Source organism: Callorhinus ursinus, unplaced genomic scaffold, assembly GCF_003265705.2.
Source record: "Callorhinus ursinus isolate GAN/ISIS: 27379988/994484 unplaced genomic scaffold, GSC_fseal_2.0 scaffold18, whole genome shotgun sequence".
In the NCBI taxonomy this organism is placed as follows: Eukaryota; Metazoa; Chordata; class Mammalia; order Carnivora; family Otariidae; genus Callorhinus; species Callorhinus ursinus.
This window is the reverse complement of record NW_027397080.1, coordinates 2459831-2478299: the sequence shown is the minus strand read 5'-3', so window position 1 is coordinate 2478299 and position 18469 is coordinate 2459831. Positions and strand designations below refer to the sequence as shown.

The window sequence follows — 18469 nt, the reverse complement described above, 5'->3', positions numbered from 1 at the left end:
ATCAGAAAGGCATTTGTGCTCCCGTGCCTGACCCTCTGGGCCTCTCCCAGCGGGGACACCATGGACCCCCCCCAAGCCCCCACCCCCACCCTGGGCTTCCCCTCTGCTGGCAGGAGCTGCTGGCTGGCCTGGCAGAGAAGGGGAGAAGAAAGGAGCGGCTGCTGGAGGGTGCCAAGCGGGGCCTCCCTCACCAGCCCCCCAGCACCCTGTGCCAGGGGCACCAGCCCACCTGAGCAGCTGCTGCCAACATCGGAGAGGTGGGACACTGAGAGGGAGCCCAAGTCCAGAGCCCCCCAGCTCCAGCCCCTCCAAAGCCTCCCCTCTCTCCTCTGGGTGAGGATCTGGGAGCAGCTGAGCCTCATACCAAGCAGCCAAGTCGGGCTGGGCACAAAGGGGCCTGTGTCCAGACAGCCCCCCCCCACCCGCCGCTACCACATCACCAGGCTGAGCACGCCGCCCACGGGCAGGCGGTGCGGGGGAGGGGATGCCCGACCCCTTCCCCAGCTGAAGGCGCTTTCCTGGGAGCATAGGATGGGCAGGGCTGTGAGGCAGGAGATGGGGGAGCAACTGAGCTGGGCCAGACTTGGGGAGGGTGTTCTGGGACTCAGGATGGGAGGACCCAGGGAGCCATCTATATTGCCCATAGCCGGGGAGGGGGCCCTGCGGAAGCTGACCTGGGCAGGATGGTGCTGGCCATGAGCTGGGGGAGGAGACCAGAGTTGTAGGCACCATGCCAGACTTGGAGGACAGACTCTGCTAGGGGAAACAGAGGGAGGGACTCCGGAAAAAGGTCTCTGAGCTGAGAGGGGGTGAGCTGTGGAGGAGGAGGAGGCTGGCCAGGAGGAGCCGATGAGGGGAATTTGCCCCAGGGAAAGGAAGCCGGGTCTGCCCTGGGTGGGTGGGGGGGTGCAGGGAGGCCTGCAGGGCTGGGCTGGGTGGCCTGCGGCCCCACTGAGGACAGCCCCTTTTGAACCCCAACCCCACAGTTGGAACTGGTTCAGCAAGTCCCTTTACAAGTGTAAATATGCCCCTTCCCCATGCCATGCCCCTTCCACCCCCTCCCAGGGTGACAGGAAATCAAGCCACCCTGAGTGAGAGCCTGAGGGGTCAGGGGGCTCTTACTAGGAGACTAGGGACCCTGAGAATCACAAGCAGAGAAGCACAGAGTGACAGAGACAGTCTCCGGGAGATGGGCTATACCCTTGAGAGAAACAGACAGGAGTCCCTGGAGGACACCAGGATGGGAGACAGAGCAGCATGGCTTCTGAGGGACGCTGCTGAAGTGACACCGGCCCCCAGCTTGAAAGAGACATATTCAAGGACAACAGTCACACTGGCCAATAAACAAAGAGGTCTGGTGCTTTGAAATGTTGTCGGATCCTGACACTGAGCGACAAATGCAGAGAGGAGGAATGGCTTGGCTTCGCTGGGACCTGTGCGCTTTCCAGAAAGGCCTATTTCGGAATGCAGACTCGGGAGGCCCCAGTTCCCAGTGGAGGCCCCAGCCACGTACCCCTTGTTCCCACAGTGGGTATATTTCGGCTTGCATACCCTGTCCACCAAAGCACAGACACCCTTGTGGAGTAACCATCCTGTACACCCAATCTGGCATCGCCCCCAGAGGAGACACTGATCTTCACACCCTCCAAGGAGGTTTGGGGGCACGGCACCGAGAACCGGGGTCCAGTCCCCTTCGAGGAGCACGCAGAGCAAACTGACAGGCTAGAAGAGCCTGCATACATTCATTCCTGCAACCACGGAGATTTACTAACACCTACTGTGTGCCAGGCCCTGCACCAGGCATTGGGGATCCAGCACTGAACTCAACAGACACCCCTATGCACTCAGAGCTCGAAATCTAGTGGGGGAGCAAGCCATCAATGACAGAAACAAATCCATGACTTTTATATTGCAGCTGCAAGGTGACCACAAAGCAGAAGTTCTCGAGGCACAAGAATATATGGAAGGAGGTCAGGCGGGGGGCATGCAGGGTGAGGTCGGGAAGGCTTCCTTGATGAAGGGGCTTGAGGGCCAGTCTGGCTCCGGGAGAGAGGGTGGCTCACAGCCTGAGTGTGCCCTCTAGGAAAGGCCCATACAGAATCTTGCCTAAGGCTGTCACCACCTCCGAAGGCCTTCTTGGGGACAGGCCTAGCAATTCTGCACGGTCCAGGCGGGGGCATTTTTTCAGAGGGTGTGAGGCCAGCTTGGGGACAGCTTCTGCATTCCCAAACAAATCCCAGCCAAATAGGGCTCCTATATGTTGACCCTACAATAACAGTTTTATTCTGTCCAAGGCTTGTTTACTTAGGGGCACAATGGGAGACTGGCAGCTGCAGAGTACATGGGTGGGGTCACGAAGCAGTGCTCACAGCTGTAAAAGAGACACCCGAAGAGCCAGGAGGGTTTCAAGGGCAGGGCTCCTTGCAGAGGCCGAGGTCCCCAAGGCTTGAAGGCTGAGGTACCGGCCCCAACCAAGTGCACCAGACCTGACTGGGATTTCTGAGGTCTGCTCCTTCCCTGGCATCGAGGGGGACAGTGAGGGTGGGGGTGCCCCCAGCCACATGCCCCAGGCCGCCACTTGACTGAGCCCTCAGGAGCCAGCTCTGCTCAGTTAATGAGTGCAACACCACTGGGCCTTACGCTAACCACTTCAGCCATGTGGCCACAACTCACAACTTGGGAGGCGGGAGCCCTGGTACAGGGGCCCCAGGCAGGGAGCCGGGGATGGGGCTCTGGTGGGAGTTCCTGAGCACACTAGGGCTCTGCAGTGCAGAAGGAGCTGGGGGTCAGTGACACTCTGCAAGCCACGTGAGAAGCACCCCTCTTCTGGCTCCCAGCCCTGCATCTCAGCACCGTGGGGCTGACTCCCGGAGCGGTGGCTGGGAGGTCACCATGGGAGCCACGGCCAGGCCTCTGACTTCTATTCTAGTGCGAGCTATGTTCAGGTGACTTGGCCGGTGAGGGCTTGGCTCTCTGCAGAGGACATAGCAAGCACCCCTTTCTCTAAGTACACTAGAGGAAAGGATCTCCGAAACACTCTGCGGGGCTTCTGGGGGCTCCAGTTCCCCTCTCTGCTCTCCTCTGGGCACTCCCAGCCGCTGCCTTCCTGGGCAATGAGGCCCACAGCTGGCGAGCTTTTCCAGCACTGCCTCGATTTTGTTCTCCTTGCATCCTCTTCCCTAGCCTAAGCTGCTCATTTTCTTGTTCTGCTGGGTGGACACCTGTGCCACTGATCAGACCTGTCCCTGCAGTGGACGTCGGCTCTCGGGCACCCACGAAAGAACCCCTTTGTGCTCAGTTTCAGCCAGACCGGCGGCCCGTCTGCCTAACCCCGCTCAGCCCTGCCGACTGGCCGGGCTCCAGGCTTCTCCTGCCCATCACCCATCTTTCACTATCTGCCCCTCGCTGCTCTCCCTTCCTCCCTTGCTCACACCTGGGTGATGAATTAAACCACAGGGGGCTGGTGCTTCCTCCCCAGGCTCCCTGGATAGCTCCAACCCTCGCCTGGGACTCCATGGCCATGGGCCTGACCGGTGGTCTCCAGGATAGGGGACAGCCCTGCCCTGTGCCCGAGCTCCCCAGGTTGGGTAGAAGGCAGGCTTTGGGGCTTTCTTTCCATGGCTGAGTGGGGTAAGCTGGCTGATCATCCTCCATGATGCCCACCATACATAGACACACGCACATAAGACCCCCACATAAGACCACACATGCACAGATGCCTTTCCCCTTAGGAGCAGTCCTTAAGGCAGCAGGGTCCAGTCCCACACAAGGACTCATGACCTACCACCCCATGCCTGCCTAGCCGAGTGAGCCATACGGAGCAATCACTTACATAAGTCCTTTACGTAGCCTTGTGCCTGGCTTAGTCCCTGCTCTGGATGAGCTCCTGGAATGAGGGGTGTTCAGCTCTGAGGGCAGAATCCAGATCTCCCCACCATGCCTTGGGCTTGGCAGGGCAGGACCCTGTGCCAGGCATGAGAACCCCAGCATTCTAGAGCCTGCTCCCCCAGCGACTCTGGGCAAGTCATTTCCACTCCCTGCAACTCAGCGTTCTTAACTATGAAATCAGTGGACAGACTAGGCACCCTCAGTAGATCTACTAAATCTCTGTAGTTCTGCCTTGCCTGGAATTTTCCTATTCCTGACTCTCTCCTGAATCTTCCATTAGTTCCCACTAACTTTCTAAATGACTTTTAAAAAAATGTTATTGTTGGGGCGCCTGAGTGGCTCAGTCATTAAGCGTCTGCCTTCGGCTCAGGTCGTGATCCTGGGGTCCTGGGATCGAGCCCCGCACCGAGCCCCGCATCGAGCCCCACATTGGGCCCCTGCTCCGCAGGAAGCCTGCTTCTCCCTCTCACACTCCCCCTGCTTGTGTTCCCTCTCTTGCTGTGTCTCTCTCTGTCAAATAGATAAATAAAATCCTTTTAAAAGAAGTTATTGCTTTTCTTCTAGTTATAAAAGCATTATAAACTTATCACCAAAAAAAAAAAAAAAAATGAGAACCTACAGCAAAGAGTAAAGAGGAAACAAAGCCGCAGAGCCCCCTCCCAGAGGTGACCACCCGCACGGGATGCACCCCCTCCTTTCTTCATGCACAGACTCGGACAGAGCCCAGATTTCTACCCTGGGCTACGGCTCGCCTCTGGTTCCTGACTCCCGCCCTCCCAGACCAGTGTCCACTGGATATTTTTGTGAATTGTGAGCTCCCTCCTCCTGCTCTCGGTGGACACTGAAGAATCCTGGAGCTGCCTGGCTGGGCGGGCCCCGCTGGGATCTAGAAGGCCTCTTGTTCAGAACTCTGAAGCCCTGGGGTTTGCTCATGGGATGAAGTCCCATCCAAGACAAACTTTATGGAGGAGGACAGACAAGACCCCACATCCCAGACTGACCTTGAGCCAAATCCAGATCACTGGCAACTTTCTCTGAGCCCCATCGGGGAATTCAGGCAGAATCGCCATTACAGTAACTTGTGGCTGCCTTAAAAGACCCCACGACCTCCCTGCACCCCTAGATTCTTCTTCCCCCAAGTTCTCTCCCCTTGGTCCAAGGACCAGGCTGGCCCTTAGGTAGCACCCGCCCTGCAATGACAGAGCCTTCTGTCCTTTATCCGGCCTCGCTGATCCAGATCTGGGAAAGAGTCAGGGGCCAGAGGTGGAGGAGCAGGACCATGGGAAAATCTGCCTTAGGCCAAGCAGTACCCAGGGGCTGTTAGTACCTCTTGCCTCCAGGAAAGCTTCAGAGCAAGCTCTGGGCACCTGTTAGGAGTCCAAGCCTTCGTAGTAGAGCAGGTGAGAGAGGCAAGGGCATGCCCTGTGCTGTTTTGCCCAGAGCCCTGATTGGTGGGGACGGACCTGCCAACACTGCAGAGAGCAGACAGAAGATGCACCCCCAGGCAGGCCAGGCTCCGCTCCAGGCCCTGGGGAGCCGTGATGGCGAACACTGGGTGGGCCCTGCCTCTAGCCCTGGAGAAGTCCGGCAGCCCTGCCTCACACGCAGCAGCTGTGGGCAGTCTCTACCCCAGACAGTTGGCAGTGGGGCTGGCACTCGGGGAAGTGGCTTTGGTCTGTGACCCTGGCAGTTCTGAGGTTTGAGGGCAGCCCTGCATAATGTTTCTCCCGGACCCAACCCAGGTCTCCCCAGAAGACATTCCTTCTCTTGCCTTCTGAAGGTCAAATCAGGATGCTCTACCGGGCGGGGAGGATGGCTCTCCCTGTCCCTTCACCCTTGCTGCCATCAGCCCCATTGTCCCTGACATCCGAGCCCATCCCCAGCTTCTAGGGATGAGGCCACATGGGTGTCCACCCTGTCCGGGCACTTGCCGTGGACACTGGTGAACGTTCTCTGGGGTCTCTCTCTCCTCCCAGCTGAGACCCCCCATCCCATTCTCTTCCCCCACCATCACTGCTGAGTCCATGTACCACGTCCCCCTGCCCCCTCGCTCACTCTCCCCATAGGAGTAACTGCCGTGGCACGGACAATGGGGCTGTATTGATTAGTACAATTCCTGGGCACCTCCGGCCCGTCTCCCCGGGAGCTAGGACAATGCAGCTTTGATACACAGAGCAGATTCTCAGCAGGTCCTTGGGCTGGGGGAGCCCTCACCCCCCCACTCTCCTCCCCCAGGCCCCCACCGCACAGCTAACTCTTCCTGCACTCCTTCGCACACTTGCTACTTTCTGGGTCACTTTTGCTGGTGTCTGTCTCCCTGGCTGGCTGTGCCTGCCCCTCCCTGGCACAGACCACTCAGCCCCTCTCCCCACTCCCCAGCCCAGCCTCCCAGACCGCCTGGCTCCAGGGAAGGGGCTCAACCTTCTGGAAGGTGACTGACCTGTTCTGGGGAGGAGGGGGCCACAGGTCCATGAGCCGAGGCCATCCCAGGATGAGCACTCAGAGTGGAGCGCGTGTGTCTCCGCTCTCATTCACACCTCTGCCAGCTCCAGGCGACACTGACGCATCCCCTGCCTCTCCCGCTGCTGGGCAGCGTCAATTACTCTCACCTCATCTCCTCCCGCAGCTCTGCCTACCCCTCCCCGGCCCTCCCCCTCCGGCCAGTCCCCATGCAGCCCAGTGCGGGTGCTCCAGAGCTAGAGTGAGGCGTGGGGTTTGTTGTGTTTTTCCCTTGTTCCCAGCAAGTTATTGGAACAACACACACACACACACACACATACTCACAACCACAGAGTGAGGCAGAGCGAGCTTGGAAGAGAGTGAGCAGCCTCAGGGCCCAGATGCTTCTGAGCTCCCAGGCCTGGCACTTGGTGGGCCCCTGGTAGGGTGGTTGGGAGCCACTGGGCACTAGACTTGGTGAAGGGCAGGAAGAAGGGGGCGCACAGTCCACAGGGCACTACCAAAGCATCTTAGACTTCTTAGAGTGGTGTGGGCGGGGGGATGGTGGGCTCTGGAGCTGTTCCCTCCCTCCCCCCGCAGGAGCTGGAGACCCTCAACCAGCCAAGATGATTGAGTGTGTTCACAGAAGAATGTGGCTGACCACGCAAGAAAGATCTGGCCCGGGGAACTGCAAGGTCACCTGTCCTAAGAAAGATGGCACTAGCCCAGAGAGTGGTCACCACAGAGTCCAGGCAAAGGTGGAGCCACAGGATAGGAGCCTTGGAGATCTGTACTGCGTTGCCCAGAGCCTGCGGGATTGCTCCGGGAGGATGTGCTGTACGGGCTGGGTTCAGTCCAGCAGATGTCACCGTCACTGGGGCGGACATCACTCAGACCCATCCAGTCCCACTTCCCTGAGACCACACTCACGGGTCAGTCTCCAGCTGATGCTGAGATACCACAGACCAGCGGTCAGGAAAGTAGGCACGAGTGTTCTGGCCCCAGGAAGGTGTACCTCTCTTTGGAAATTGGTAGGTTGGCAGAGGGCCTGGAACATGGTAGGATCTTAGCAAGCACCCACCAAATGGAAGCATGCATGAATTCTGATGTAAAGAAAACCTAGCTTTTCTGTGAGTTTGGTAAGTATGGTGAACTCAAAGGGAACATGTCAGGATATATTTTTTTTTTTTTTTAGGATGGCTTTAAAAAAAAAAGGGCACAAGCTTTAGAGTCAGATAGACCTGGTTTAAACCCCAGCACTGCCAGTTTCTCACCGTATATAGCCTTAGGCAAGTCACTTAACATGTCTGGTCTTAGTTTCCTCATCTCTGAAATAGGAATAATATCCACCCATCATCAAATTTGGTGAGAATTAGCACTAACAGTAATAGATAATACATATTAAGTGCTTGCCATGAGCCAGACACTGTCCTAAACACTTTACATATATTCATTCATTTAATCCCCCCCCCCGCAAATGCCTTGATGTAGATACCTTATTATCCCCATTTTGGGGGGTAGAGAGAGACCAGCCTTGGCTCAAGCAAGTCACCTAAGAATGGTCTGAGACCCCACTGACTCAGCCTCTCACTGGGCCAGCCTCATGCAGCCAGGTCCCCAGACACGCTCCGCTGACTTCCTGCGCGCACAGACTTCGGGCCAAAGCCCTGGCTGGGCCACTGGCTTCAGGAAGGCCCAGTCACCCATGATGCCCAAATGCTCACTTCCACCCAGGGTGGGCTCTGGGCTCTGGCTGCCCTGGCCTGGGCAGGGTGCCCAGAACAGACAGCCCTGGCTGGATGGCTTTCTCTGGCCCCGGCCATGGGGACAGGAGGCGGCAGCAGCCCAGCTGGGCCCTGGCCGTAATGAGGCCTCATTAGTGGGATCCAGCTGCTCCAGCCCCACTTTGGGAGGCCGACTCCCCCAGCCCCCGCCTCTGACTTTCTTAATAAGAGTGGGCATGTCTCCAGAGGGGCAAGGAATCTAGTTGCTCTGTTGTGCCCTGTGCCTCCAGGGGGAAGGTCCTGCCCAGCTAGGACTGAGCAGAGGGGGGCTGCAGGGGAGCTGTGTGAGGGGAGGGGAGGACACAGGACTGAGCAGGTGTGCTCCAGGGAAGGTGGGGAGGGGAAGCAGACCAAGGGGAAGGGAGGCAGGATCTTAGGTCCAGAGAGACCTGAGGAACACTGGGTCTCGATATTGTCCATTTCACATGTGGAGGGTGTAGTTACACATCTCCGGTCACCTGGTTGATCATCTAGGTCATAGCTCAGGCTGTCCCGGCTAAGAGAGCCCCCCTCCGTGCTAGGCCTTATATAAGGAGAGTGCCCACTATGTGCCAGTCCCTGAGCCGGGAGAGTACCTACTGTGTGTCAGTCCCTGTGCCTAGAAAGCACACACTGTACCACCAGGACCTGTGTTTGGAAGGCACTCACTGTGTGCGGGGACCTGAGTTAGCAGAGCCCCCACTACGCACAGAGTCAGATGCTAGAAGAATACACAGTGTGCCAGGCCTGTATGAAGAGAGGACCCACTTTATATCCACCCAATGCCAGTGAGCCCCTGCGGTGGGCGAGGTCCTGCACTAGAGGAGAAGCCCATGTAGGCCAAATTCTGTGCCAGACGAGCACCCAATGGATGTCCAGCCAGGAGCTGGGGGAGCGCCCACTGTGCACCTGGCACTATGACAGATGGGTGCCCACTGTGTGCCAAGTATGTCCTAGGTGAGCACCTCCCATATGCCAGGGCTTGTGCCAGGTGAGGGCCTAGTCGTCGACAGGCTCTTCACCTAGGAGGTGCCTAAGTGGGCCAAACCCTGTGCTTGGTAAACTCCTAGCGAGTGCCAAGCCCGTATTAGCTGAGCACTTGCCACATGCCAGGATGTGGGCTGGGTGAGCACCCACTGTGTGCCAGGCCCTGCGATGGATGGTGCAGATAAGAAGTATACAAACCCTTCTATCAAAGCAGAACAGAACAGGTCAGCGGGGGGGGGGGGGCAGCCCCTAATGGCCTGTGGTGCTTGCAAAGCCTTCTGGGATGATTTAGATGCTCTGGCACTCACGGCCCTAGCCCAGGTGACTCTGCTCTTATTCATCACAAGGTTTCCCAATGGCAGGAGCAACCACTGTGCTCAAAGACATGGGGAGAGACCAACAAGGCTCACCAAGGCCTCTGTTGCCCAAGACTCTGTGCCAGTGGGGAGCAGGCATGGAGAGGGGCCCGAATCAGCCAGCTTGTGACCTTGGTGTGAGGCCGTGTGGTTACAGCTGACCCAGCGGGGCTCTCCTGTCCTGGGTTCCTCTCCCCCAGCTCCCTGTCCTCTGAGCCTCAGGCAGCCCCACCCCACGCATGTACAGAGGCACTAGGTCTCCATGGAAGTATCACCCCACCCACCCCCCGGTGCCCCCAAGCATCCCAGCTGCTCCCAGGCTTGGAGGCACCCTAGCCAGCTGGGTTCTCGCAGGGCCCTGTCCTAGGAGCTGCTGAGGCGTGAGGGAGGCAGCTGAGCTGGCCCGGCAGAGACCATCTGGGCTGGGGGTGGGGGGAGGGACACGTGCACCAGGCATGTGGGCCTGGGCACGTGCTGGAGAGGGGCCTGCTGCTCGGTGGGGCACCTGCCCCATGAAGAGTTGGATGACACAGGGTGTCTGCTGATGCTGAGGACAGTGGGGGGGACCCATGTCTTCACACCCAAGCCGGAGGCAAAGGGGATGGAAGTAAGGACCCCACGGCAGGGGCTAGCTACCCCCTCCCCACATACGGGGGCACAAATGGCAGAAGCCACAGGCCTGGGACTGTCCAAGCAGCTTACATGCGTGGCCCCCGGTAGCCTCTCTTCTACCCCTACCACGGCATAGAGAGGAGGGCATGTCTGGAAGGAGTGTCCTCTGCTCTTTGCCTTTAGGGGAGCGCAAGCACCTAATAAAGTGTTGGCTCAGCTGCCTACGCCTGCCAGCCAGGAGGGATGGTGCTCCTCGGAGCCTGTGTCCTAGAGACAAGCCCTGAATGGAGATGGCTTCCAGTCTCCCAACTGGGGTCCGAGAAGAGAGTAGCCCAAGGTCACCAGCAGAACTGAGAAAGAGGCAGGAATAGAATCTCTATCAACTGCTGTGGTGGTGGCGGCGGGCGGGGGGGTTGGTAGAGCCCAGGGGACAGATGTTATGGGCCTCAAACCAGCAGTGGCCGGCAGAAGCCAAAGGGCAGAGGGCATCCGAGCCCCGGCTATCTTTAGGCACATCCTGGGGCTGGGAACGGGCGTCCCAAGGCAGCACTCCCTTCCACAGACAGGCTGGCCAGGCAGAGCCCAGAGTCCGGGAAGCTCAGCTCCTGGCAGGGATTATGGGACGTTGTGACTGATGCTCCCTCTGTGGCACACAAGTCTCCCACATTTCAACCGCTTGCCTGCACCAGTCCTTTCAGGGTCACTCCTGAGAAAGAAGAGCAGCCAGGGAATACCCAGAGGGTTTCTTAGGTTTCATAGGGCTCAGAATCTCCATGTAGCATGGGGCAGAGCCACACCCCACTTCCTACGGACGATAGGCCTGTGGCAATTCCCAGACTTCTCTGGGAAAGGGAGGCCGTTTTTGGCCCTATCACAGCATCACCTCCAGCAAGCGTTCAGGTCACGAGACTTCATCTCTGCCCATTTATGATCACCCCAAGTTCAGGTTGGCTCAGGAATACTTTCAGAAACTTGGTTCATTCAGACCGGTTCCAACCAGGAGAAGCCCGGCCAGAGCAGGCCTGAGGGGCTGAATGTTAGACGTTCAGAATGGAGCAGGATAGAGGGTCCTTACCCTGGAGCGAAACCACCCATCCACCTCTCCTAAACCATTCCTCCGGACCAAGTACTCCGAGCCCCAGAAATCTTTGGTGAGAGACAGGGCCTATTTAGGGGGTGGGGGAGCTCCGCAGAGACCCTAGGCCAATCAATCCTTCACAGAATGAGAAAAACAATGGAAGGAACTGATGTGGGTGAGAGAGGCTAAGGGCAGGGCTGTGCTCAGTCACCAGCTTCTTCCCCCGACAGCTGCCCGTCTAGCTTGTCCCCGAGGCAAGATCCCCAAGAGAAGAAATACAACCACTGCTCTTGGGATCGGATCTGACATCTTTTTCCCCGGTTCCTACTTCCAGTGCCAACCTGCTCTGTCCATCAGCGAGTCTTCCTCCTTCAAGCCCTGACCAGGCCCGGCTCTTGTCCGCTGCCTCTCCTGGGGCCTCCCTAGCACCACTCCTGTGCTCTGGGGTAGCGGGCAAAGGAAGGGCCATGCCTTGGGGCAGGGGGAGAGGGGAGTTTTCTGAGGCCTCAGAAGAACATTCAAAATGAAACGTTCTTTGTTACTTTTCAGAGTGAGAGGGAACCAGGGAAGGAGAGAAAAACCAGACAGGGTCTGAAGACCTCTGGATTAGCACATCGGAATGCTCCCTGCAGTGGGCAGAGCATGGGGTAGGGGTGGGGTCCTAGGGTGCCAACTGTGTAACTGTCCTGGGTGTCCTGTCCTGCTGGCCAGAGCACCTCTTGTGATGAGGATGCGGAGTGTGCTCCTGCCCCCCCGATGTGCCATCGTGGGCTCTGTGGCAGAATCGGCCCTGTTATGGGCTCCGAGCCGCAACACCATCGAGCCTGTCAGGTAAGGGGCCGCCTGCTTGGGGCCTGGGACAGCCCTACTAGTCAGGAGCCCTAGCATGGCAAGCAGCTGGCAGAAGGCCTCAGAGGCGGCGGTGCTCATGATACCCCCTTCCTCCCTGCAGTCTGGTTCCTGTACTCACCAGCATCCCTTTGGCACCTTTTCCTACCATGGCAGCAGCAAGTTGGGGAGCGGCCCTGGAGTCCTGGACCACACTCACAGGCTCTGCTTCCAGCACCTTTCAGACCACAGACCTCAAGAGCTGTGGAGAGAGCAGAGAGCTGGGTGGGAACCTGGCCCGGGAAGGTGAGGGCGGGCCAGGTGTGGCTGTCAGGGTTCTCCAGGACAGGTAGTGCTGGGCCCGGACCACCAGCTGGCAGGCCCTCACTCCCCTCCCAGGCTGGCCCACCCTCTGCCAGGCCCTCTCCCATCTGGTCCTTTTTGGATGACCCTCGATCAGCTCCTTCCTAGCCCTTCTTCCAACCCTTCCTCTGGATCCCTTGGTCTCCAGGGATCCCGTCCCAAGGGGCAAAGGTCCATTTTTGACTCTCTAGATGCCCAATTCTATAAAAGATTAAAAAATGAACACGGGACTGGGACAGGGTCCAATTCCTTCATCGTCTGTGTGGATAGCTTCAACCTTTCTCCTGAAGGGGAGTCAGCTTGGATCAGCACGTGCTCCCCAAGCTCACCCCAGCCGGGCAGTCAAGACCGTCCTTCCTCATCCTGGTGCCACTCAGCTTAGGCTCCAGGACAGCCGGGCATGCTGTTATGTCACTGCCCTGGACCATACGTTCTGTGAGCACCAAACACGCCGTGCACGGGACCGCTTCCCTGCCCTGGCTCAGGCCTTCCCCTGCCTGCAACATCTTCCCTCCTGCTAACCGGGTAAAATTCTGCAAATCCTTTAGGACCATGCTGAAATGTCACCTCTTCTCTGTAGCCTTTCCTGGCACTCTCCCCAACCAGAGTGAACAAACTGCTTCCTCCTTTCATTTTTTTTTTTTAGCAGGTTTCTACTGGTGTCCTTATCAACTCATACTAGACTTATTTGCTTCTGTCCATCAACCATGAGTCTGTGCGTTCCCTGCGGGTTGGGTCCGTGTTTCATTTACCCTTGGTGTCTGCCCCTAGCCCAGGGCACACTAGCAGGATGTCTTGCTTGAATGGGATCGAAGGGCAATGGGTAAGACTGAGGTATTGGAATGATGGTCCAGGCCAGCCAGAGACCTTGTAGGAAGCATCTGAGACACAATGTGAGCATGATGAGCCGGAGGAGGCAGCAGACAAACAGAAGGAGTGGCCACACGGCCATGCTGGTGTATACAGGTTTAATGTCAGACACGGATGTAATAGGGGGTTGTTTTTGACGGGCCTCAGGAGAGGAGTCAATCTTCAGACGAGATCGGGCACGTTCAGGGTGGTATGGCCGTAGAGGATTCAACCGTCAGGGAGGAATTCTCTCATGGGAGGAAAACCCTGGGTTAGGTGGACAAGAATGTTCAACCTCCATAGGGCCTGGTCCCAGGAAGGACTGGATTCATCTTCTGGGGCCTCCTCTACCCTCCCAGGGAGCAGACTCTACTCCAAAGGCTGTTCTGTGGCACTCTGTCCCACCCACAGCCACCTGTCAAGGGCCGCCTCTCTCCTGCAGGTCCAGGAAGGTTTCAGAAGGCCAGAAGGGACAAGGAGGAAGCTCCTTGCCTGTGAAAATCAGCACTTGGCTTCCTTAGGACTTGGCCCCGGCCACTTGATGTCGCACAGCCTTTTCCCCAAGGCGGGGGTGGGCACGGATGTGACCTGTAACCATTTCCCTTCTGTCAGTCACCCAGGCTGGTCTCTCTGCCTCTCAAAGGGTCCTCCGAAAGAGACCCCGGTGCATGGCTTTGGTTTTCTGGGAGCCGTCAGGAGAAGAAGGGGTTTGTGCTCCGTTGTCCTCTTCATTCACTGCCCCCCTCCTTAAGCTGTAAACTCTAGATCTGACTGTCCCAAAGCTGTCCCTCTTCGGCCAACAAATAGTAATAATAGCAGGGGGCATTATTAAGAGCCACCTCTTGGGCTGGCAATTATTATGCCCCCTGGTTAGGTAAGTAAACTGAGGGCATTCTGTCCAGAACTTAGGCTCCTGAGCACTGACTGCAAACACAGTCCTTGTGCTCAGAGTGTTTACAGATTGGTGGCCAAAAGGCTGCGTGGTGGTGGCCTCCAGGAGAATGAATGAGTTGGGCAGAAAGTTTTGCTGCTTCTCCTGCTTCTGCCATTTCTGTTAGATGGCCCCATCCATCCATTCAAAAAGTACCACATATGGTACTATCACCAGTGGCAAGTAGTCAATTTAGCATGTGATGCAGAGCTTGGGCTCTGGGACCTGGTAGGCCTGGGCTGGAAATCGGGTTCTGCCACCCACTATGTATGTGACTTCGAGCAAGTTACTTAACTTCTCCAAGCCCCAGTTTTCTCAATCTGGAAGATGGGGCTAGTAATACTTCCTTTGTAAGTTCTGAAGTTTCTGCTTACTTTTGGACTCTATTGCCAGTCCTCCCCTCCAATCCACTAATCTTCCCAAAGCCCTAAAGCCCCGATTCCCCCTCATCGTTCTCCACAGCCAATGGGATATAGCCTAGATTGTTTAGCAGGCATTTAAGGCTGGCCACAATTAAATTCATTTATTCCACAAATATTTATTTCAGGCTTGCTCTGGGCCAGACCTGTGTTGGGCAGTAAGAACTCATCGGTCTCTGCCCCCCTGCATCTTGCAGGCTAGGGGGAAAGAGGGAAACTCGTGACTCAAACACAGACAATCAAAGACTGAAGGAGAAAGATCCTTCTATGAGAGTCGAGAGCAGGGGGACCTGGCCTTGTCTGAGAGTCACAGGGGGCTTTCCTGAGGAAGCAATGCTATAGGGTCAGAGGGACTTATTTAGGCAAAGTCGCAAGAGTGAGGAAGAGAACAGGAAGAGAGATTCAAGCAAATGAAATATGTGCAAAGACCCTGAGGCTGGGCTCAGATCGCCACGGAGAAAGTGGCCAAAGATGAAGGTGGACAGATAAGCAGGGTCAGGGCCTTTGGGGCCTGGATTTTAGTTTCTATCCTGAGGGCAATGGTCTCAATCAAAGGCTTTAAGGCAGAGTTGCACCTGGCAGGAGCAACTGGTGGAATGTGCATTTTGAAAACTCACCCTAGACACAGTGTGGAGAAAGGACTGGAGGGAGGGGTTAGTGGAAGAGAAGTCAGGCAGGAGGAGGCCAGGCCAGGGATGAGGGGGTGTGGACCAGGACAGTGGTCATAGGGTGGGGAGAGGTGCACAGATCTGAGAAAAATATAGAAGGTGACTGGTAGGACTTGGTGATGAATTGCACAAGAGGTGAGGGACAAGTGGGGATCTCTGGTTTCTGCAGGTGCAACAGGAAGAAGCCAGTGCCAGGCCCAGGGACAGGAGTGCCAGGTGCTGCAGGTTTGGAGTGGGGAGAGGGAGAGCTGGGTGTGAGCTGCCTGGGAGCCACTCAAGGGTGGATAGTGAGAGGGCAGTCATAGGACCCAGCTACTTTACCAGCTCATTGCTCTGTCCTTCCCTCTCCCCAAACGGGGCTGACTGTCAATCAATTGTAAAGGTCCATCAGAGCCAAGCCCTGGAATCCTCTCTGGGAATGGAAAGGTGACAAGCTCTTTCCCTGCCTTCAAGGACCTCACAGTTTAGGAGAGAGAGGAGGCAGCATAAACTCTATTTGCTGTGATGAGGGAACGGAGGGGCTGTGGGAGCAGGGGAGGGCTTCTAGTTTTGCCTGGTGCCCAGGTCAGCTACCTGCAGCCACCTGTGACCATGTGGGACTATTCAGCATTCCCAGAGGTTCTTGCCTCCATGTTTGTGCAGGTGTTTCCCTTGTCCCCATTACCATTGGTATACATCCTACCCAGCTTCAAAACCTGCCCCAACGGCATTCTCTTCAAGAAGCCTTCCTTCCTCCTCCAGTTGCAGTCACCTTTTCACTGAACCCCCAAAGCACGCTGTGTACATCTGATTAACACACTCGTCACATGTAGTGTTGCGGCATGGTTACTTGTGTCTGGCTCCCCACGAACTGGAGAGATCTTCCAGGGCAAACGTGTGATTCTTCTGTGTCCCCAGGGCTGGGCACAGAGCGGGGCACCGCCGCAGTCGCAGTGTAGGCCGAGTAAGGGGGCGTTTTCTCTGCGGTCCTTGGAAATACTTGGGCATGCTCAGTGTCGCCCATTAGTCCCTTCCTAGAACCAGTTCCCTCACCCACTATTCTCCAACCTTCCGATCCTCCCTCACTTTGGACTTCTCAGGTCCTTCTTCATTTTCCATTCCTCGACCCCGCCTTTACCCCAGCCTTTATCTTCTAGTAACCGCAGCATCAAGCTTGTCTCAGCAAAGAAATAGACCCAGGCTTTGTGCTGGAGCTGTCAGCGAGCCGGGGACTCGGCTCCTTTAAGAGTGACCAGCGAGGGGGCGTGGTCTGCGGAGAGCAGGCCCGAAAGGGGGCGCGGCTCCTTTAAGAAGCAGCCGGCAGACTGCGAGGAGGCCCCGGGCAGCCAGGCAGGGGCGCGGTCGCTTTTGGAGCTGCGGCACCGCCCGTAGCACCCCGATTCCTCGAAGCGGGGTGCGTCCGCTTTAATCGGGGTGCGAGGTGTCGGGGGGCGGTGTTACATCAGCCGCCACGTGTGGGCCTCTCAGCTGGTGTGGAGGCGGCGGCTCCGCCCCCGGCCCCAGCGGTGGAAAAGTACCGGGGCGCCGAGGTCCCCGCCCCCTTGCCCCGCCCCCAGGCCGGCTCCGGCCCCTCCCGGCCCTCCTGGCTAGCCCCCCTCCCGTCCCGCCCCTCCCCGCCGCCCTCTACCTCCCCGCGGTGGCTGCGGGGTGCGGGGCGCCGGCTGGGGGTGGGCGCCCCCGACTGCCAGGCCCCTGCCCTCACCTGTGGCCGCCCGGGCCCGCCCCACACGCACTCGGAATGAAGGTTAGGGTAGGGAGGGCGCGGATTTTCCCTGGAGTAGCCGCCCCAAAATAACTCCACGGCCGTAGTCCCTTCCCAAAGCCGTGGCCGGGAGCCGCGGACAAAGATCCCGAGGGCGTCGGGACCCCCTGGCGCGGCTTCCCGGGACCCGCGGGCGCGCGGGAACCCAAACCCGGCCGGTGGGTGGGCGGGCAGATAGGGAGGCAGGCCGGCTGGAGCGGCCAGATAGGCAGCCAGGCCTGCCAGCGGTGCGAAGAGATGGAGCGGGAGCCCGCACGCGGGGCGCAGAGCCGGCCCGCCGGTTCCCGGCCGCCGCAGGCCCCCGGCGCGCAGACCCACTGGCGCCCCAGACGGACCGTGACACGCTCTGGTTCCGGCGCTACCCGCACAGCTCCGCGCCCGCCGCCCCCGACCGAGCCGGCTTCGGCACGCAGCGACCCCTCTTCGGGAGCGCGCCCCCCCTCTGTTCTCGCCCGCTTTAGCTCCTTGGTGACAGCGGTAACACCCAGACGCGCGCACCTACCCCCGATCTTTGCGGCGAGACAGACATCCTCGTGCGTGCACCCACACACTTACCCACAGATGCCCGCATGCAAGCGCGATCATACACACACACACACACACACACACACACTCACTCACTCACTCACTCACGCCCGCTGGTCCTGGGGCTTAGCCCCGCGGAGCCACCAAACCCAGACCGACGGCAGGACTGACAGAGGCGCGGGCCGCAGCTCTCCCTTCCCCAAGCCCCCTTACCATGCTGCAGCCCCCGGCCCAGGCGTGCTGGGTCCGCACCGCGGTGCGCCCAGGTGGCTTTCTTAAAGGGAAAGTTGCATCAGCCTCCCGAGGCTCAGTGCCGCCGCGAGTCCGCCCGCCCCGCCGCGCCGCTCGCGGCTCCTCCACAGCTTGTTGTGTTTTGGTTTCGGGAAGGCGGGGGCCAAGAGTTTGGTGAAAGTTTGGAGAGTGGAGAAGGCTTGGGAGACCTAGCCAAGTCCCTCCCCTCCCTGAACAGCTCCCCTGGCCGCTCTTCCCCCCCCCCTCCCGCATTTCATCTCCACCCCACTGGCCGACTTCTCAGGCTCCTCCTCCCAGGGAATAAAATTACAAGCCTCTCCAGTTTTCAGATGATTGATCCCCAGGAACCCCTGGGAGTGGGCTCCACAAAGGAGCCCCCTTCTTCGCCCTTGCCTTGCTGCCCCCCCCCCCAGCTGGGGCCCTTGGAGGAAGCAGATGTCTTTGCCCACTTCCGACTAGGCTTGGAATAAAGCCAGAAGACCTGGGGCACTTTGGGGGGCTGGGGCTGGAGTTGGCCCTCCAGGTCCCTGGTCTTCTGCGCCTGCGTTGCCCCCAGGGAGAAGTCAGAGCGAATTCCATTCCCTTTGGAGCGGTGCCTCTGGGGACTGTGGGCACAGCTGGGTAAGGCCCGGGTCCTAATCCTCGGAACTGGAGGTCTAAGGGCAATCCTTCCTCCAGGGACACTCCTTGGACCACTGGTTTGGTCAGCCCTACTCTGCTGCTTGTGTTGCTTTGGCTGCAGACACCAA

At 58.3% G+C, this 18469-nt stretch overlaps 1 protein-coding gene across 12 annotated transcripts in view; it reads right to left on the bottom strand.

Moving 5' to 3' along the window:
• The window catches only part of SLC6A9 (solute carrier family 6 member 9), a 31291-nt gene extending 13363 nt beyond the window's left edge, over nt 1–17928 (bottom strand). For 2 of the 12 annotated variants that reach the window (XM_073902736.1, XM_073902740.1), the window contains exon 1: nt 17682–17928. In XM_073902736.1, the coding sequence (XP_073758837.1) occupies nt 17682–17684 (3 nt within the window). In that variant the 5' untranslated portion in view covers nt 17685–17928. Of the gene's footprint in view, nt 1–229; nt 311–674; nt 815–6328; nt 6453–12093; nt 12214–17445; nt 17465–17681 lie in introns of those variants that run through there. The other 10 variants (XM_025856692.2, XM_073902738.1, XM_073902734.1 and 7 more) reach the window with 10 other exon arrangements.
• Nucleotides 17929–18469: the final 541 nt, after the last annotated feature.